The sequence below is a fragment of the Colobus angolensis genome, unplaced genomic scaffold (assembly GCF_000951035.1).
Source record: "Colobus angolensis palliatus isolate OR3802 unplaced genomic scaffold, Cang.pa_1.0 Scaffold75, whole genome shotgun sequence".
NCBI lineage: Eukaryota > Metazoa > Chordata > Mammalia > Primates > Cercopithecidae > Colobus > Colobus angolensis.
In genome coordinates this window covers 6,870,379-6,891,826 of record NW_012121265.1, presented here as the reverse complement: position 1 = coordinate 6,891,826, position 21,448 = coordinate 6,870,379, and the positions used below count along the sequence as shown (strand labels likewise).

Below are 21,448 nucleotides of genomic sequence, written 5' to 3'. Positions count from 1 at the left end.
AGTTGGCTGGGCGCAGTGGCTCATGCCTGTAATCCCAGCATTCTGGGAGGCCGAGGCAGGTGGATCACTCGAGGTCAGGACTTCAGGACCAGCCTGGCCAACATGGTGAAACCCTGTCTCTACTAAAAATATAAAAATTAGCTGGACATGGTGGTGGGTGCCTGTAATCCCAGCTGCTCTGGAGGCTGATGCATGAGAATCGCTTGAACCCGGAAGGCGGAGGTTGCAGTGAGCCTAGATCCCACCACTGCACTCCAGCCTGAGCAATAAAGTGAGGCTCTGTCTCAAAAAACAAATAACAACAATAAAAAAGAAATATGGGATAATACAGAAAACATCCAGGAGAATGGATACATGCCCCCAGCCCTGCCCCAATCACTCTCCATCCCCTACCCCATGTTCCTTTATCAAAATGCCTTATTTGTTTTTAGATGGTAACGTTGAATCACGTTTTGAAATTGCCGCCCACTCAACTGGACCTGGAGGGGCCTGGCTGGGGTTGCCTCTGGGACTTCCCCAGGGAGGCTCCAATAGGCTAACGTCCAAGCTTGAAGTCAGGTGAGACCTGTGTCTAATCCAGAGTTCGCTCTGATTCCAGCAGGAGACCTCTCCATTCAACAGAACTGTCCCTGATACACACAAGGTTTTTTCTGCTTTCCTCCTGCCCTTGCTAGTTCCAGGCCTACCTCAAGTATGAGATATTTTACAGTCAACAATTTTACATTCTAGGATTTTAGCAGAACTCCTTCCATTAGGGTGAAAATAACATGCTGAGGGATGCTTGGAATCCTGGGTGTGCATTCCTCTCCAAGAGATGGCACGCATGTCTTTATTTTCTATCTTGATGGAAATGTATGATTTTTATGTATATTGTCACAGAGCAGATAGAACTACAAAAGGATTCATTATTTACATGTCAGATTTTATACACTTTTGGCAGCTCTGAGACAGGAATAACACAGGGTGACCGCAGGAGAACAGAAAATTCCAGGTCTGTTACACATGGCTAGCAAAAAGGAATTGAAATAGCTGCATAAGCTATTATTTTCAGGGCTGATAAGACCCTGAAAAGAACAGGGTGTGGGCCAAGCAGGCTAAGACCAACTGGACCCAACATGATGCTGGATTTGGCCTAAGTTTCACCTGGGACCTTATTATAAGCTCATTAACATACTAGGTCACACACCCACCGGTGCCACAACAGTTCCAGGAATAGCCATATTTGATGTAAAAATGGGTAGCACCACAGTTCCCAGAAATCTCCACCTTTTTCCAGGAATCCTCATGAATATTCTACCCCTTGGTTAAAGAAACTCAAGAAGGTAGAAGCCTCAAATCCCATTGCGCAACTCTTTCTTGAGTCCGCCCACACTCCCCTTTCCTGAGTGTGTACTTTTCACTTTGCAGTAAATCTCCATACTTTCACTATTTTCTGATTTATCCTTGAATTCCTTCTCACAATGGTGTTAAGAGCTTTCACATTGGCTGGGGTTGAGGTCCCTCCAGCATTTGGGGACCTCTCCTAGCCCGCCAGTATCAGTTCAATCATCTTTCTATTAGCTACATTTCTTGCCCTACTGGAAATTCCTGGGTGGCAGACAGGGCTCCTACCTCTGGGCCCAAATCTGTACTCTCTGGTACTTAGCAGGGAGGAAGCATCACATAGAAGAGGAAACACAGCCTTTGGAGACAGACTGGCTACAAATCCCAATCTGTGTCTTACCAGCTGGGCAGGTGACTTCACCTCACTAAGCCTCACTTTTTCCCTCTTGGAAACGGAGATCATGTTACTCCAGCATTACTATGATTGGAGCTAAAAATGAATTAATAATGGAGTTCATTGTTAATTATTGAGATCACTGTCCAATAGAAACATAATACAAGCCACATGTGTATTTTTACATTTTCAGCAGCCGTGTTATAAACCAAACAGGTGAAGTGTATTTTATAATGTTTTATTTAACCCAACGCATTGAAAAATCTTATTTTAGCAAGTAACCAACATAAATATATTAGCAAGATATTTTATATTTTATTATTTTTGCTAAGTCTACAAAATCCAGTATAAACTTTATAGCACATCTCAAATTGAACTAGCTACAATTGCAGTGCTCATTATTCACATGTGGCTGGTGGCTATCATATTTGGACAGTGCAGACTTATCCCATAAGAGTGTTGGGGAAATTAAAACAAGAAAATGTACTTCTTTTAATACCAGTAATAGAATTATCTATGATCGTGATAATACTACTGCTACTACTAACAATCAACATTTACTGGACGCCTGTTACAGGCAGGGCATGGCACTAAGCATTTTGCATACATTAGGCCTCACCCAACCCTATGAGTCAGGTACTGATGTTATATTTACACACAGGAAATATGAGGCCCAGGGTTGTTAAGGTCACCTGGCCAATAAGTGGCGGTCAGGGTTCAAACTCCAAAGACAACTTCTATACTGAACTATCCTTCATCCTCTTAATCCATCGAGACTTCTCTTACTTAGACATGAAGCCCTGTTTGTAACTCAAGGAGAGTATTATACTCTACAAACTCCTTCCCAGGCTTGCCCAACTGGGTTGAACTTTTTGGGGACAGGACAATGAGGTTCATTCGTCTGTGCTCCTATGCCCAGAATCGGGTCTCATCCAAATTAGGCACTCAATCAATATATGTTTGTTACCTTGAAATGTCTATGGCATCCTAGAGTCCCTCTGATACCTGATATAGAGGAGGTGCTGATCAAATAGACATCGAGAGACTTGTTTCCAAAGTACAATCGCCCTCATGGAGCTTGGCCCAATGCCCAGACTCATGGGAAGGCTCTAAGAGAACATTACATTTTCTGTTACTTGCAATCCCCTTTCAAAGAACATTGGCAGAGTAATTAACCTCAAAGGTCCTACCTGTGCCTTGACCTAGCCTATTGTGTCATCAGTAGTGACCCCACATGATCCCAGAATGTGCACACTCCGTCTCAGGAGGTAATGATCCTGCCAAAGCAAAATGCCAAGCTGTCCTCTGTTTTCCTGGCACAGAGTAGAGGGTAGACTCAGTGAGCTAGAGTAGGTGATGACCACCAGGGAGCTCTTCCCCTTCAAAGTGCCATGACCACCTGCCATAGCGTTTTTCCAGAGAAACCTCTGAGTTAATGCTTCTTGAAATCTGATGCCTACACTAAAGAGGTCAAATCTGTTAGTCATTCATGGCTTGGTGAGAACTTACTAGCTTACTCTTCACTTCCAAAATAAATGATGTCAGCTATTTTGATGGGGGCAGGAGGCAGATAATTGGAGTCCAGAATACTTTTTTTCTCTATGCTTGGTGGGAAGAGAAGGGAAAAGTGGGTGAAGGGAAGGAGAGAATATTCCAGGGTAGGAAAAGATGCCACATCACATCCTCCCAGTTTACAACCACTGCCACTTAAAGAATTGTATATGTACATCTCCAGACTGTTTTATTTTTCCCTAGATTTTAAGCCATTCAAAGCTGGAAACAAGTCCTTTCTTCCTACAAAAGTGACCAGAGTAGGATAAACTCTTAACAGATGCTCAATAAAATTTTAATGAAATAATAACAGTGGTGGTCCACAGTTGCCAGTGAAGACCCAATCACAGAGACGCTTCTGTTTATCGACTTTGCTTGACAACAATCTGCTGGCTTCCTGCTAAAGCCTAGGAAATCAAAGTCTCACAGAGCTATAGGACTCAGCTCCCTAGAAACAAAAAGCAATAAAATCCTTGTTGAAGGAAAGCCCTTAGACTTCAATTGGGCCAAGCTCATTCATTCTACCTACGTGGAGGTCGAGGTCTAGAGAGGGGAAGTGTCTAGGTAAAATCACTCAATAAGTCAGTGGCCCATTAATCCAGGAGGGCACAGCCTGTGTTTCATTCTTTTTGCCCTCTCAACACCCAGGTGAGTCTTCCCCACAGGAGTCTGTTGGTTGATTGACGGTTGGACTATTGACTAGCAGTGGACCACCATCCTTCACCGTGCTGCCCATGACTGAGAGGTTTCCTCACCAGACTGACTTCCAGGTCACTGGCTTTGTCCTGGTGGTAAAAGTACAGGTAGCAAGCTTAAGAAAGAGCAGCTGGATTTAGCGCAGGTGGGAGAGAGCAGCCTCAGGATGCTGGTCCACACTGACATGGCTCGTCCCATAGCAAATCTCCTCCCACTCCTGCCTTCTCCATCCCTCATCACCAGCTGCATACCTAGGGCATGGCCTTTCAAGACAGTGTCACCTTGGGCTTTGGATCCAGCTGCCACCTCTCAGCATTTCCACTGCCTTCCTGGCAACAGGCAGGAATTGGTCTCTCCAGCTCCCTCTGAATTACCCTTCCCCAGCCCCTAATGGGCTTCTAGATGTGAGACTGACCTGCCTGTGGCAAAACACAAAAGCAAGCTCTCGTGCTTCCTACTGAGAGGCAGTATGGTACAGTGGGTTAAGGGTATAGGACTTGAAAATGGCTGGGTTTGAATCCCAGCTCCACTATTTCATAGCTATGAGACTTCAGGAAGGTCATAGGAACTTTCTGTGCTTTGTGTTTCTTTAATCTGTAAAATAGAAGTAACAATAGATCTACCTTATGTTTTTGTGAGAATTCAATAAATTAATATCTGCAAAGTACTTGAAAGTGCCTGGCCCAAAGTAGGCACTCTATATATTTTAGTGTTACTATTATTCCCTTCTTCTTTGCAGCCACCATAGCTCCTGGGCCAAAGCAAAGATTCTACCTCCTCCGATCAGCATCTCTGGTCCACCTCTTAGGTCAGCAGCTTTGTGGTTAATGTGGCATCCCCATTTCCTAGGGAAAGAAATCAGGGGCTAGAGAGCAGGGAAGAATATCAGGAATCACCTCCCCCAGTCCGATTTATAATCTAGTGATGAGATGCTCTTTGAGATAGAAAGTTCTACCCTACAATGTAAATATTCTGCTCTTTTCTGATTGGGTAAAATTAGCATCCATTCCAACTTTAGTGTAAAATACTTTCCTCTCTCTATATTTATTTGCAATCAGGGAAGAAGAAAAGAAAAATCCGGATAGAAATGATAGATTTTAGAGCTGGAATCACCTTGAAGAGGAGATGTGAAGAGGTCCAACATTTTCAAGAAGAATTACAGTTCAATTAAATTCAAGACAGAGCAACTCAAAAATACTATCACATTTATTCTTTGGTAAGTTTATGTTATACTCACATTGACTATGTCATATGCAAATGAGAGTTTGAATATCCAATCTATTTCATGAGGCAAGTTTCTCAAAACATCCTGAAAAACACAGTTATTCAAAAGATTCCTAGTGACTCAACGTGAAGCACAGTGAGCTTTAATGATTGAACAGATTTGACTGTAACATAGCTTATATTTTTGGCCAGACCTAATGCAATGTGGGGCAGAAGACTTTAAACCTAATAACTGGAAATCTTCCCAGGAGATACCATAACCTGACCCAATATTGAGAATACATGCAGTCTTGAGTTTTACAAACACTTCCTTGTTCCTGACAGAAAGCTGTCGTCACATACCATAATAGGATGGGCCCAGGAACACAGTTCAAGAGTAGCCATAACATCTTAAGAGAAGAAACCAAGTTCAGTTTCCCCCGAGAACAAAAGAAGCAGACACTTGGCTAATTTGATTCCCAGAAGGTAGCTTGACAAGACAATTCAGGTCTTGCAATTAGACCAGAGAGGAACTGGCCTTGGATGAATAGCAGAGGTCATTGAGAAACTTCTTTATTATCTATCACTAATCAAACCTAAGGTGTACTTTACTGTTTTCCTTACCTTAGGACTTCCTTTTTTGCAATAGAGTGACAATGCAGAATGTTAGGTGGTTCGGTACAAATACCAAAGAAGGGAACAATGTTCTCGTGCCTTAATTCACCCATCTGGAAATAATCATGGTTACAATAGCTCATGTATAGAGTGTGTCTCTATGTCCAGGACCATGCTGTGTGCTTTGCATATTTTCAGTCAATTCTTATAAAGACCTTGTTAGATAAGAACTGTTACAGATCCCATTTTACAGATGAGGGAACTGGCACTGAAAGGTAAAGTAAAGTAATGCCTATAAGTGGCAGAGCTGAGGTAAACCCAGGAAGTCTGTCTCCAGCAAATAAATCAGAGGAATGATCAAAGTCTAACCTCAGCCATGGGGATTAACTCAACCATGTCACAGTAACTGGACTCAGCCCTGCTTCCATGCTTATGGCTGTCAATGCCAGTGTGGGGCCCACAGCAGATCACAGAGAAGGAGCAGGAAGTCAGGCCCATGAACTTGACTCACTCCAAGGACCAGGTTCAAGGCTGGCAGGCAGGCAAGCAGCCATCACAGACATAGAGGATGAAGGGCCAGAATCAAGGCCAGGAAGAATGATGGGGAAGAAACAGAGGTAGGAGTGATCCCAGGCTTCAGGTGCCTGGGAGAGGCCAGGGATCTGAGATTCAAAGCCTGGGCTGTCGAGGGGAGGGAGAGGTAGGTCACGTTAAGGGAAGCAGCCTCCCATCTCTGCTCCTTTGGGACCAGGGAGCTGGCAGAGGAGGGGCAGAGAGCATCACTGCTTTGTCTCTCCACTGACCCTGGGCAGGGGGCCTCACCAGCTGTATTTCCTGTAACACAATCAGCTTCCTAACCCAGGCTTCTGCTTGGTGACCACCATAGCGGATGACCACATGGTTTCCCTAGAATCAGAGAAAAAGCGGAATGGTCTTAACTCAGGATGAACCAGAAAAAGCTCCACTTAGGGCTAGGGAGGGGAGCAAGAAAACTGGAAAGAAATCCACCTAGGAGCCAATCATCAAGCTCCTCACTGCCCAAAAAAACCCCTTTGGTGACCCTGTGCACGGCCAGGCACTGAGCTAGCTGCTTAACACGTAAGATCTCCTTTAACTGGCATCACAGCCCTGCGAGGTAGGTATGATTGGCCCATTTCCAGATGGGATTGTTGAGGTTACAAAACTTGCCCAAGTTGCATATTTGTAGGTAGTACAGCCAGAACTTGAAAGTCTGACTCCAAGACTATGCGCTTTCTATTATATAATAATATCCCACTATCATTCAGAGGAAATAGTGAGTTACAGTGATAAGTGTAGGTTTGGAGTCAGTTGCCTGATTCTAAGCCCAGTGCTACCACTTACTACCTGAACAAGCTTGAGTTTTTCTTAACTTCTCTAAGCCTTTATTTTCTCATCTGTAAAATGGGATTGAAAATAACACCAAATCTAAAATAAGTTTTTTTTTTAAAAAAACACAACCACTCATAAGGTTTTCTGAGCATTAAATCAGTTAAAATACCACTGGTAACTCAAGGCCTGGCACATATTAAATTTTCAGTAAATGGCATATTTTATTTGTATTGCCTATGGAGTCTGCTTTTAGAGAGTCACTTAATCAGGCATCACAAAAACATATCATAATGTGGTAAGAGCTGGATAGAAGAAGGCATAGAATCTGGACCCAAGAGAAGGTAAGCCATAAGAGAAGATAAATATCAACCAAAGATCTTTCATGTTTCGTATGAGGGCAATGGCGAAGGACTCAGGACTGCGATGGGAGGGCCACGGAGGAAAGAATGCCTGGGGGATGAAGAAAAGGATTCTTGGAGGGGTGATGCTTAGGCTGAACCTTGAAGGATAAGAAGGTTCCACATGGGTTGGGTGGAAGGGGAGTGGCATCGTCAGAAGGTGAAACATACGTGGCAAAATCGGCAAGACCAATTGGGTGAGTACAGGATTTAAGCCAGGGGAAAAAAAGATTAGAAAAATAGGTAGGGAGTAGGGAGTTAAGAGGCTTGAGTCCTTTATTAAAGACTTTGGGCACTATCATGCAGGCAGCAGAGGTGGGGAATCCAGTGATGGTGTTTGACAGAGGAAAGAGGAGACATATTTTCGGAAGATCAGTCAAACAGTGATATGCTATGTGTTGCTACTTCCTTCTTTATGTGGCCGGGTGACCACCACATAGAGTTTTGTATGGATGGTTGTCCCTGAGGTATTTAGTAATATCCCAGGAGGTTTTTGTAGTTTGAGAACTCAAGTAAGCAAACATTTAAAATATCAAGTTTCACTGCATAGGGGATAATTTAGCTCTAGCCTTTTCTAACCCTAATTTAGAGCAATGAACAATTCTTCCCTTGCTCAGAGTTTTCTGTCCTTACTCTCTGGGACCCCCATTTTAAAGAATAAACACAATTTCGTATATACTCTTCCCCCAAAGGGAATTGAATTTTGGAAGGATTGCTAGGTACAGGTAGCAATCATGGTCTGGGTGTAGGAGAGAAGGTGAGAAAGGACAAGCGGGAATTATGTTCCAGGCTGCAACAGCAGTCACTGTCTATACCAGAGAAGCACCAGGCCCCAGGACTGATTCATCCATGCCAAAGTAACAAGGATGAAATAATCCACACTCTAGGACAGCACTGTCCATTCAGGGAGCCACTAGCCACATGGGGCTATTTAAATTTAAATTAATTAACATTAAATAAAATTTAAAATTCAGTTGCCCAGACACACTAATGTTCAGTAATCACAGGAGGCTAGTGGCCACCTTATTGGACAGTGCAGATCTGCAACATTTCCATCATCACAGAAGGCTGTATCGGACAAAGCTAAGTCTAATCTAGAAGCCAGCTTGGGAATCACCTAGAAGATTCTTTAAAATGCAGACTCTCAGGCGCCACACCAGACCTATGGACCCAGAATTTGCATTTTAATAAGAGCCCCAGGCGATCCTTCCACACATTAAAGTTTGGGAAGCACTAGTCTGGAGTCACAAGACCACCTTGGCTTTTGCTTGGAGAATGTTCTCCTATTCAGAATGCCCCGCCTGGCAGAAATGATGCAGAGAACAGGACAGAGATACACTAAGATCTATAGGCAACCACCTGGCCTCAGAAATACCTGATAAAGCCCTACTGGGGCATAGAAGAGCTCTTCCCCCTGCTGGCTCTTGACAAAAGAGCTGAGGTCCACAGAAATCATCACACTAGATGAGTTACTGTTGATGCCTCTTGACACAGGTGTGCCTCTCTGGGGTGCCTGTAAACAGGAAATGATTTGGTCACTCTCAGTAGCAAGGTCAACTACTAAAGGGAATGCATTTTATAGAAGAGGAAGCCGAGTGCTAAGGTCAGACAGTTAATAATGAGAGTCAGGATTTGAACCCTGATCTTTCTGACCTGCTACATGCATCACTCTAAGACAGCACCGTCCCATCCTCCATGCCCTCTATGGCGTCTGTACCACCATGGAGGTGTAGGTTAAGAGGGAAGGCTCTGAGGTCAGACTGCCCAGACTCAAGTTCTGGCTGTGGCACTTAATTAGATGTGTGGCCTGGGGTTATAATCATTTTCTTAAAGAATATCCAACCAGGTTGTCTCTGTTTAATACCCTCGGTGCCTCCCAACACCTAGAAAACATCTTCAAAGCATAGGAATCTTGTTTTCAAGGAGAATCTTATCTGGAACCCTCATGTAGAAATGAGGTAGATCAAAGCAGAGCTGCTTTGGTGGAAGAGGAAAGAGTAAGTCTCTGAATCCCCGGGGACGTTTGGAGATGAGTTACTAATAAATCGCAGTCACCTGCTCTTAGCATGTTGAAGCCTCCCTGACTTGGTACCAGCCAAGTTTCCCAGCCCTGAGCATCACACACCTCATTATATCCTGTGTGACTTCACTTTTTTTCACCACTTGCAAACTCACTCTTTTCAAAGGTCCCCTCCTCTCCAAAGTCTTCCAGATGCTGAGACCTTTAGTCCCTCTATCTGCAGGGCTTCCATCTCACCGTGGAAACACCTCTCTGACACTTGCCTCCCTCTGGAGGCATATCATTTGTGGCATATCCCCATGCCTTGTATGATGCTTGGCTTGTAGTTAATGGTCAAGTCCTTGTCAAGCAAATGAACATTACTGTATTAGTCATCAATTGATTAAAGGAGTTAATGTGGTTTTGAAAATAACTAAATCCAGTCGGGCATGATGGCTCATGCCTGTAATCCCTGCATTTTGGGAGGCTGAGGCAGGTGGATCACCTAAGGTCAGGAGTTCGAGACCAGCCTGACCAACATGGTGAAACTCCATCTCTACTAAAAAAAAAAAAAAAAAAAACATACAAAAACTTAGCTGGGTGTGGTTAGAGGCACCTTGTAATCCCAGCTACTTGGGAGGCTGAGGCAGGAGAATCATTTGAACTCGGGAGGCAGAGGTTGGAGTGAGAGCCGAGATCGTGCCATTGCACTCCAGCCTGGGCAACAAGAGCGAAACTCCATCTCAAAGAAAAAAACAAAACAAAAAGTAAAATAACTAAATCCTCCCCAGGAGACAGCTTTAATATCTGAACAGTATCTACAGTTCTCACCCACAGAGTAACAGAGCAAAGGGAACTTTAGAGACTGTCAGTCATTTGCAAGTGTTTAGAAACTGAGTCTTGGGGAGGTAAAATGACATTCTCAGATTGACCAAGCAAGTGGGAGGCCTAGAACCAGAACTCAGGCCTGGAGACTCTTCATGAAGTATTCACTTTATAAATTAGCCTCTTGCTCTTATAAGCTCCTAGATGAGGCACCTTCCACAAATCTCCAGCAGTGACCAGGAAAGGGGATGTCTGGGTCACATGTGGCCTCACCTTGTTCTGGGGAAGAATGATGATGTCATCAAAATTGATTTGCCACCAGATGTCTTTGTTTTGCCTCTGCAGTTTTCCCCTCTGCATCCTTAAAATCAGACCTATGATGGCAGCCCCCAAGACAGGAATCAGGATCATCATTGTGAGAACCACAGCAGTCACGCCTGGAGGGTAGAGGCATATTACCCAGGCCTTGCCTAAGAGCAGTAGCATGTACATCCCTGCCCAGCTGGGCCCTGCCAAGCAAACTCCTCAAAGGCTGTCCTTCAGAAGGTCTGGGTTAGGACACATGAAGTCTACTCTGACTTGTCTCTTCCAGAAATTTTTCCCCGACTACCACCCTAGTTCCCATTGGAACTGCATTCACCTCCCACTTTGTATAGAAAGTTCCACTGCAGGGAAATAATAATGATGACTTCTAACTCCACCACCAGTGTTTACTGAACATTTACTGTGTGTTCTCCTTAGGGTGGTTCTTCAGGCATGATCCATCTAATTCCAGGGCTGGGCTCCTAACCACTGGGGCATACTCCCCTGCCCAGACTCTTTCAACCTCCCTAGAGGTGAAGTTCCTGAGACTCAAATCTCAGGCACCAGGTTCCCTTAGAGCAGTGATTCTCCGCAGGGGAGGAAGGTCATTTTGCTTCCTAGGGGATATCTGGCCATGTCTGGAGACATTTCTCGTTGTTCCAGCTAGAGGGCTGCTACAGGCATCTGTGGGTAGAGGCCAGGGATGCTGCTAAACGTAATATACAGGAATGTGTGACTTGAAATGCCAGGCTCCCCATACACAAAAATTATCTGGCCCAAAATGTCAACAGTGCTGCTGGCCATAGAGAGACCCTACTATAGAAAGTCTTTCCCTGCTACGTTCTCCAAGCAGCCATACTTACCCATCAAAGCAGGCTCAGTTTCACAGAGCTCATTATAAAATCCACAGCCAGGTCTGTCTTCAGGAAGGAAGCCAGGGGGCCAGGCCATATTGGAGAAATTCCTTGTAGTCTTTAAAAAAAATAAAGGTCAGTGTCAGCTCAATTTATTCTATTTGACTCTACCTCATGTATAGCACGGACAACGGAAAAATGCATGTTATTTGCAAAACTCAGGCCCTGGTCTCTCAATTCAAACTTCTGTCCAGTTTGCCCAACTCTCCTAGGCTCTTCAAATCCAGCTTTCAGGTAATCTCATTCAAGGAAGGCAATATCTTTTTGCCGTTGAAATAGCTTCTTCAATCCTTTGACTTAAACCATGTCACTTTTGGTTTAAAAGATGACATGCCAAGTCGATGCTGCTGGGACTTTCGCTTGTGTTTGATGTAGAGAAATCTTGTTATATAGCAGCTTGACATTTCACAGAACAAAACATCTCCTCCTACGTGGAGTGTGCCTGTTCCTACAATACTAAGGACCCAGTTTGCTATGGTTACTTTGTTTCCTGGCCCATTTTGGTCCATTAAAATTCCATAAGAGAAGGGGAGAAAAAAGCCTCAAGTTGGCTGGGCACAGTGGCTCATACATGTAATCCCAGCACTTTGGGAGGCTGAGGTGGGCAGATCACCTGAGGTGAGGAGTTCAAGACCAGCCTGGCCAACATGGTGAAACCCTGTCTCTAATAAAAATACAAAAATTAGCTGGGCGCAGTGGCGCGCACCTGCAATATCAGCTACTCGGGAGGCTGAGGCAGGAGAATCGCTTGATGTTGGGAGACAGTGGTTGCAATGAGCCAAGATTGCGCCACTGCACTCCAGCCTGGGCAACAGAGCAAGACTGTCTAAAAATAAAAAAAGCCCCAAGTTGAATCTGGATTGGAGGTAGTAGCAGTGGGGGTGAGTGGAAATTGAATTACATTTTAGGTTTCCTTTTAGTTTTCTCATTGATTTGTAGCTGAAAGAACAAAAAAAGAGCTGGGTTTTTTTTTCCCCCAGGGATTCCTGGGTTCTGGGACCCCAGGATGGTGTCCTGGGTTTTGGGACCCCAGGATGGTGTTCTGGTTGGTGTCCAAACGTGTCTGGGAGTCAGGATGTCTAGGTGAGCCGTTTTGGGGACTGTAAACCCATCCCTTGGAGGATGCTTCACCACTCCCTCTGGGCCCAGGGCCTCTGCCCTAGACCATGGCCAATGGGACCACTGGTTGGAACACCAGAGGAGAACCAGGCCCTGGTGGAGGTGCAGTTAGTGGGTACTCTGTTCTACACTGAAATCTGAAACGGTCAAGCCATATCCTCAGTCAAGGGAATAAAATCACCTTAAAGGCCCAAAGTCTATCTTCATGAGTTCTAAGAGCACCAGGCTACTTGGGGGATTCTAGGGACTGGATCCCAAACTGGCCTTCCCAGGCCCTTCCTCTTCCTATGTCTCTCTGTAGAGCAATCTACACTTGCAGAAATGTCCTGCCAGTACCTGATTACTTTCTGATAACTGTCATAATGAAGACAAGGAAGAAAAAGGGGCCCATCTTCAGACTTCTGTAGGGCATAGACAGAGTAATCGATGTGCCTTTCTCCCTGGGCATCCACAAACGCAGGGCTGGTGATTCCTAGAAAGAGAGGAGATTGCACAAGGTCAGGAGGGGGAGAACAGCATGTGGCTCAAAATGCCAACCTGCCCCAACTCAAATCAACAGAACCCCCTTCCCCAACAGCCATTGAAAACCAGACACGGTTTCTGCCTTCTCAGTGAATCTGAGACAGGGTCAACGGGGACCAGCAAAGGGAAAAAGATAGTTGAGAGATGGCATCCTGTTAGGGCTAAAGGGCCACATTGGGCAGGCAGGTGTATTTTCTCAGGCCCACACTGGGGAAGCCCATTCAGTACTTTAAAAAAAAATGTTTCCAGTTCATCTCACTTAAAACCTCAGATTTATGCTTCCCTTGAACAATCAGATGTGACAACATGTCACCAGTTGTCTGGGGCCAAGGGACAGCTGCTTCCTCCAGTTCCTCCCATCTTCCTCCCCTGACCCCACCCACCCCACGCCTCCATGCTGCCAGGCCCTGGGGCAGAAGTTTGCAATCTCTGTTCTCATGGCAGCTCCTTCCCTCCTGGTCTTGGTGTGAAGGCTTTGCAGGCCCTTTGCAGAGGCTTGGTGCAGAGGCTTTGCACGGCCTGCTGTGCTCTTTGTTATTTCTAAGGATGTGCTTAACTCCACTCTTGAAGTAATGCATCAGAGACCTCGGAAGCACAGCTTCACTTGAAGCACAGCTCCTTCACACCTCAATCTAGTACATAGGCTCATTTTGTCTCACAGGGGACAGGACACAAAATTACCACTGATAAAGCACCTAATAAGTGCCCAGCACTGCCAGTGGTGTTGACGTCCCATGTCTAATCCTAATTAACCCTTCAGAGGGGGCACCATCATCTATCTATTCCCAACAAGCAAAGCTTAGAGGCACAAACTCCTTGAGTCTTCCTGCCAGGGCCAGGAAGAGGCACAGCCGGTACACAAACCCAGGCCTATCGGGCCCCAAGTGCCGTGTTCTTTCCAGCATGCCACACTGCCTTTCTGTGTACATATCCGTGGACATCCTGAATGTGGGTATTGAGCCCATGGTTTGCACGGGAAAGGCCAGAGCTCCTGCGACAGCCTGGGCCACTGCTTTCAGTGTGCATTGCATTCACGGAGCCAAAGCCAGTGGGGTTTGGGGGTTCTGCTCCCTAATTCGGCCTCCTAGAGGAGGCCTTCCTTCTGGAATGGTCCAAAAGCCCTGCGGCACTGGCCCATGGAGTGGATGCCACCATGTGGCAGAAATGAACAGAGGACACAGAGACAAATACTCCAGTTCTGCCAAGGCTAGTCCTGTAGCCCATAAAGGAACAGAAACCAGTTTGGAGGGGTGAGGAGGGCCCTTTGGTCATGAGTCCCTGAAAGGGGTCCATGGGCCCCAGAACCAAAGTGGGATGACTCAGGCTCTTAAAGGGCCTCATAGCTCGTCACACCCTCCCCTCATTCCAGCATGAATAATTTCTAAAACCACAGGAAAGAGGAATTAATTGATCTGGCAGAGAGGATTAAATTGAGAGCAGAAAGAAGGATCCCCTCCTTGTGACCTCTTCCTCTTTTAAGCAAATGCTTTAGGGTCTGAAAGGAAAGAAGAGAGAGAAGTGAATATTTCCACTTGCAAAAGGTATCAATAGGGTAAACGAGACCTGCTTCTATGAAATAGAAAAATATAAAATATAAAGTATAAAAATAGGGACCATTTGGCCGGGCACAGCGGCTCACACCTATGATCCCAGCACTTTGAGACACTGAGGTGGCAGGATCCCTTGAGCCCAGGAGTTTAAGACCAACCTGGGTGACAGAGCAAGACCCTATCTCAAAAAGAAAAAAACAGAACCTACTATTTAATGAGCACATACTCTGTGCCAGGTGCATGTCATATTCTCATTATGCCTATGTTACAGGATATGTTACACATGAGCCCTGGAGAAGGCAGGCTTGATTGAATCCTGGCTCCACCATCTAATAACTTTGTGACCTTAGACAAGGTACATAACCTCTGTAACCTCGGTTTACTCACCTGAATAATACAGATAGAAATAGTACCTGCCTCATGGGCTGTGTGAGGATTCAGTTAGGTACTACTCAGAAGCTCTTAGCACTTGGGCTAGTGTAAGGTAAGCCCTCCCTAAATGTCGGTTATTATTATTTCTGTATGTGGTAGCAGGTGTTATCCCTATCTTACAGGTGAGAAAACTAGAACAAGAAAGATCAAAGCAGTTGGTCAGCTGAGTGTGATTTGAAAGCAGTTCACTCCCCACCAGGAAAGCAAGAATGAGACTACAACCCATCTTTAGAAGTCTGTGGCGCCAGGGCCCCCATCACAGAGGCTGCAGATGGGAAGTGAGCCCGGGAGACGGCTCTCACATTTCTGAATTTTATTCTTGATGGACTCAGTCTCAATGGAACTGAGGGGGAGAATTCCCAAAAGGGGATAAGGTGCCCAGCAGCCTCCTCTCCTGGTCTGGGCAGGCTCCCGCCAGAAGGATGAGAGAACTGTGGGAACTGGGAGGTCTTAATCTCAACTACCCTTACAGAAGGAAGACTGGAATCCCCAGAAGAAAGATGAATTCTGGCGTTCAGTATGAGGCAGGCCCTGAAAGAGGCCTTTAATTACATGCCCAAGATCTCAAAGCTCCCACCGACCGGAGCCGCAGGTCTGAGTTTAGAACACCGCCCAGCAGCAAGCCACCTACCCTGCACAGTGGTCTGACTGGTACCTTCAGAGTGCTGACCAGCTGCCGCCCGTCCTGGAAGTCGCCTCCAGCCTTTACCATCTGCTTCACGGTCTCAGCATAGAGCAGGACCGCGTCGTGAAGGTAGGCAGAGTAAAGGCTCACCTTCAATAAGACAAGCAAAGCAGGGTCTCAAGAGGTTCATGGCCTCTTGAGTCACCGTCCAGCGCTAAGTTAGGAGGAATCTCTGTCCGCCTGACAGTGGCACACAGTACTTTCTTCCCCCATTCCACACAGCAGAGGGCCCAGCACACGCCTGCGCCTGCGCCTGCGCTGTGAAACCCAGACGTCGTGGTCTTCATTTTCCTTCTGAATGCGGCGTTTCCCAGTTGGATCTCCTGATCCTTCAGGAACGCCCTTCAGGCCTCAGGTGGGAGGGAGCAAGGTTTCAGGGGAAGAGGGTACACGTTGGAACTAGACCAGCTTAGCTCCCTACTGGCTGTGAGTAAGTTCCATAACCTCTCTGAATCTCAGCTCACTGCTTTATAAAATGGGGATAGGCCAGGTGCTGTGGCTCACGCCTGTAATCCCAGGACTTTGGGAGGCCAAAGCGGGCGAATCACGAGGTCAGGAGTTTGAGACCAGCGAAACTCCTGACATAGTGAAACTCCATCTTTACTAAAAATACAAAAATTAGCCGGGCGTGGTGGCGGGTGCGTGTAATCCCAGCTACTCAGGAGGCTGAGGCAGGAGAATCACTTGAACCCGGGAGGCGGAGGTTGCTGTGAGCCGAGATTGCACCACTGCACTCCAGCCTAGGTGACAGAGCGAGACTCCATCTCAAAAAAAAAAAAAGGATAAAACCGCTGTTGGGTTGAATGTGACAATAGTTAAATAAGGCATAATAGGTAAACTATCCATTGCAGTCCCTGACCCTTAGTAGGTCTTCAGGACATGATGTCTTCTATTGAACAGTCAAGGAAAATACAATACAAGTGCCTACTAAGTGCCAGGCACTATTCTCCCAACAGTACCAGGTACAAAGCTGACACTTAATAGATTGTTCCTCAAATATTCTTTAATTGGTTATCTTGTCTTGTATGTTGGGATCCAGGATCGGCCCCCTCATTTCGAATCAAACTCCTTGTCATCAGTGGCCTATGGTCACCTTAGGGCTTCAGCTTGGCCCCATACTGGAAGTAGCTCTAGCTCTGGGCAAAGGTCTCTCTTCAAAAAATTCTCTGTGGGAGCCAGACACTGTGCCTCCTCATCACACACATACTGGGATTACCACAGGCAGACCCTCTCCCTCCTGACCATCTTCTCCCTGTTCCAGCCCATCTGCTGGCCCTGACCTGTCCTAGCTCCACATCTCTGACCACTCCATCCTGGGTCTAGGTCCTGGCATCCTCCTGGGGAAGGAAATTGTCATGGTCTGAGTAGCCATTAATATCTGTTCTCGGCCAGGCACAGTGGCTCACGCCTATAATTCTAGCACTTTGGGAGGCCAGGGTGGAAGGATTGCTTGAGCCCAGGAGTTCAAGAGCTGCCTCGGCAACCCAGATAAATCACATCTGTACAAAAAAAAAAATTTTTTTTTAAATTATCAAGGTGGATGGCATGTGTCTATATTTCCAGCTATTTGAGAGGCTGAAGTGGGGGGATTGCTGGAGCCCAGGAAGTCGAGGATGTAGTGAGCATGATTGCACCACTGCACTCTGGCCTGGGTGACACAGCAAGACCTTCCCTCAAAAAAGGAAGATATCTACTTTGCTAGTTCCATGGACAATGTTACTAAATATACAACACCACAGCCTGGGAGGTAGATGCCATCATCAGTCCCGTTTCACAGATGAAGAGACCAAGGTGTAGGGAGGTTAAGCAATTCGCTACAAGGTCCTACAGTTAGCAAATAGCAGCAGTATGATGGGGGCATAGGCCTCTGGTCCAAAGGCCTTTCACCCAGTGACCTCTGAAGTATAAATTCATAGGAGAGCATCAAACTGCTGTTTATTTTGGGCATGGAAGATGGGGAAGTGCGTGTGTGTGTGCACCTGCATGTGTGTAAGGGAGGTGGGGAGAGATGAGGAGAAATAAGAGGGAGAAATGCAAAGCCAAATGCAAATATCATCAAAGAAGGGGAGGAGGGAGCCTGAGCTGAAAGACCCCGCATCAGACCTGCTCCTCCGAGGAGATGGTGCTGCGGAAAGGCGGCCTCCTCAGCGTTTGGTAGATTTGTTTCCAAAAGCCTGCGTCTCCACGGCCTTCTCCGTAGGAGCTGAGGGCAATGAGAGAAGCACTGACCCATACATCTTTGGGAGGTGCATCATTTTCTGATTTGTCAGTACTTCCTTCCAAAAATGGTCCTAAAAAGTAATGAAATAAATGTTGTTATTTGGTAGGAAATGCCTTGGCAAGGGAACTGCGTGTAACGCAATGTTTAATTTGAACCACTGCATTCTAATCCTTGGAAACACAGTGATTCCAGAAGGCCTGCAATACAAGGTCCATGTTCTCTAGCTGGCATATAAGCAGTGGAAGGAAAGCCACAAATAAAAAAGTAAAAATGTACTTGGTGCATACAGCAGCTAAGATGCAGAAAGCTTACCTACTAACAATTATTACAAAAACTTAAAAAGCTTGAGACTATAGATTCTTGCTTTTTTTTTTACTTGTGGCATGTTTTGTTATCATCATTATAATCTATATTATTACTATTATGAATAGTATATACCCATTCATTATATATATGTGTGTGTATATATACATATGTGTTTTGACATCACACACACACACTCACACATAACATATATATATGATGATATCATACCATAATGTTCTGCAGCTTGATTTTTTTCCACCTAAACCTATACTGGGAATACTTTTATAAAATAGATTTATGCTATTCTTTCATGAAGTGGCATGAATTCAATTGCATGGACATTGGTGTATTCTTAGTTCTATTTTTTGCCACTACACACCAGTTGGAACTGGATCATCAAGGTATGGGAGAAGGCAACAGGGGAGTTGAAAAGTTTCCCTGCCAATACTGAATGTGGTCCATCCTCTCCTCTCCTCATCTGCCTGAAGGCAGAGTTGAGGGGAAAAGTAAAGAGAAAGGGAAGTGGTCACAATGGAAATCTCAGGTAAGCAAGTATTCTGGAAAGTCTGGCATGCCTTTAGATTTCCAGCTCACCATCCAAAGAAATCTGAGATGTTTTTGTGCATCTGAAAGACTTCATGATAAAGAAGGAAAAATCTGGGACATTACTATATATCTCCCTTTATTTTCTTCTGTCCTATTTCAGCTTCTTGTGATCATAGTTTTAAAAAGCTTGTTTTAGAAAGATAAAACTGCTAGAAAAATAATGTAGTATGTCCATAGGAAAAGGCAAGTGGCTTTTGTAGATGCCTGTTGTGTAAGATGCTTACAAGCACAGACACAATAGCCCTGTGAGGCAGGCATTATTTCCGTGCATCAGTGCACTTGATGAGAGGTGGAAAAGGAGCCCAGACCACCTGGGTTTGAATGCCAGCTCTCCCTCATACTAGTTGGATGGCCTTGGGCAAGTTTTGGCACCTCTCTGAACCTCAGTTTCCTCTTCTGTAAAATGAGGATGATAAAAGTATCTACCCCATAGGGTGGTTGTGAGCCGAAATAAGCTTTAATATATTAAGCACTCACAGTGAGGCCCAGCACTCCATAAACCCTCCAGAAAGCAGAGTTGTGTAGGGTGAGCTCAGCGTCTGAAAGGCTCAGTCTGGAATACTAGCTATACCACTTGGGAGCTCTGAGATCTTAGGTAAGGTACCTTAATTATTTAAGCCTTGGCTTTTCTACCTGTACATTGGAATGCTAATAATATCTACTTTCCAAGGCTGTTGGAAATACCAAGTACAAAAGGTATAGGTACATAAATAATGCATTTAATAACTGCCTCGCAAAACCATTGAGAATATTAAGTGCAATCATGTGTGTTAACCGTGTAACTCAGTCCTCATAGGAAGCAATTGTATTTTTAGCCATTCTCATCATTACCAAAAGAATCAGACCACCTAAGAATTGCCTCATTGCATCAGTATGTTGGTCTTTCCAGCCCTTTGTTAAAGCTTCAACAGGGACACGGGGAGGTAGCTGTGGAAGAAAAACAAGTGAGAGCCACTTGTGTCTGAGAGTCCCTTGGGAAGGTCTTAGCTACCCGGTAGAAATGACAGTTCTTCCTCAACCGCTGTTGTCTGATACGGAGTACAGAGGACCAGGCCCTCAAGCCAGCCGACCTAGTTCAAGGCCTGGTTCAGCCTTTCACTAGTGGTGCAGAAGAACTCTGGGTAAGTTCTTCCAGCTCTGTCTTAGTCTCTTAATTTTAAGATGAGGACGCAAGAGTGCCTACCTCATAGGGTTGTAGTGAGTGCTCAGTGTGCTGATACATCCGGGTCATAGCGAGTACTCCATACTTGCTACCTCTTACTACCGGAGCCATTGAGTGGTCAACGGGACCCACCTCCAACTGCTGCAAAATGATGAAAAAAAATTTTCCAGTGTTGAGTCCCAGGTTCTCTGCAGCCAGCAGAATAATATTTGCATCCTCTGAGCTGCAGATTAAGATGATAACTATAAGAATGAAAATCAGAGTCAGCCAGTTGCACATGCTCGTGTATGTGTGTGCTCTCACGCATGCTCTCACTCTCTCTAAGTCTAGCCTAAAGCCACTGTAAAAGAGACATGAACTTTTTCTTTCCTTGGGCGTGTTTTAGGAAACAGGAATGCCTAAACTAGTCCCTGAGGTTTTACTTCTTTAACCAAGCCTGCAGTGTACAAACTAGCAGCTATAGCACTGAAGTCTTTGCTGCAGCCTCCTCACAATGTACAAATCAAAAAAGTTTGAGATCACTTCTGTGCTCTACATTTTTTCTTCTTTTTGGCTCAAAAATCAGAACAGCAGACCTGGCTTGTGACTTGTCAGCCACACCTCATTTAAGAGGAGTTCACAAAGGACCTAGAATCAAGGGCATTTGGACTTGCTGAGTTGGGCTGGCCAGAGGGCAGAGTAGGCCATGGTACTTTTCTGCCATTTAATCACATCACTGTTCATTTTCAGAATATACAAATGAAGTAGTGGGTTTTATTTTTTATTTATTTATTTTTGAGACAGAGTCTCGCTCTATTGGCCAGGCTGGATGGAGTACAGTGGCATGATCTTGGCTCACTGCAACCTCTGCCTCCTGGGTTCAAGCAATTCTCATGTCTCAGCCTCCAGGATAGCTGGGATTACAGGCGTGTACCACCACACCTGGCTAATTTTTGTATTTTTAGTAGAGACAGCATTTCACCATGTTGACCAGGCTGGTCTCCAATTCCTGGCCTCGAGTGATCTGCCCGCCTCAGCCTCCCAAAGTGCTGGGATTACAGGCGTGAGCCACCACACCCGGCTAGTTTATTTTTTAAATGAAGTAAATTATAGTCTATTTATCTGAGCTCCAATGTTGTGTGAGGCACTGTGCTGGGCACAGACATAGCAGTGAATGAGCCATCAGACAGACAGCATACAAGTGAACAAATTAAAGAGATCATTGAAAATTCTAATTAGTGAGGTTGGAAATGGATGCTGTGATGCTAATGGGTGGGGAGGGGAAGCGAGTTCAC

General features: G+C 45.4%; 1 protein-coding gene across 1 annotated transcript in view; it reads right to left on the bottom strand.

Moving 5' to 3' along the window:
• The window catches only part of LOC105501829 (guanylate cyclase 2G-like), a 39,894-nt gene extending 19,441 nt beyond the window's left edge, over nt 1-20,453 (bottom strand). Inside the window, 12 exon segments of the mRNA XM_011927925.1 lie at nt 5,202-5,273; nt 5,792-5,829; nt 5,832-5,895; nt 6,605-6,688; nt 8,906-9,043; nt 10,628-10,791; nt 11,521-11,629; nt 13,002-13,162; nt 15,804-15,969; nt 17,983-18,078; nt 18,081-18,170; nt 20,307-20,453. Of these exon segments, the coding sequence (XP_011783315.1) occupies nt 5,202-5,273; nt 5,792-5,829; nt 5,832-5,895; nt 6,605-6,688; nt 8,906-9,043; nt 10,628-10,791; nt 11,521-11,629; nt 13,002-13,162; nt 15,804-15,969; nt 17,983-18,078; nt 18,081-18,170; nt 20,307-20,453 (1,329 nt within the window).
• Nucleotides 20,454-21,448: the final 995 nt, after the last annotated feature.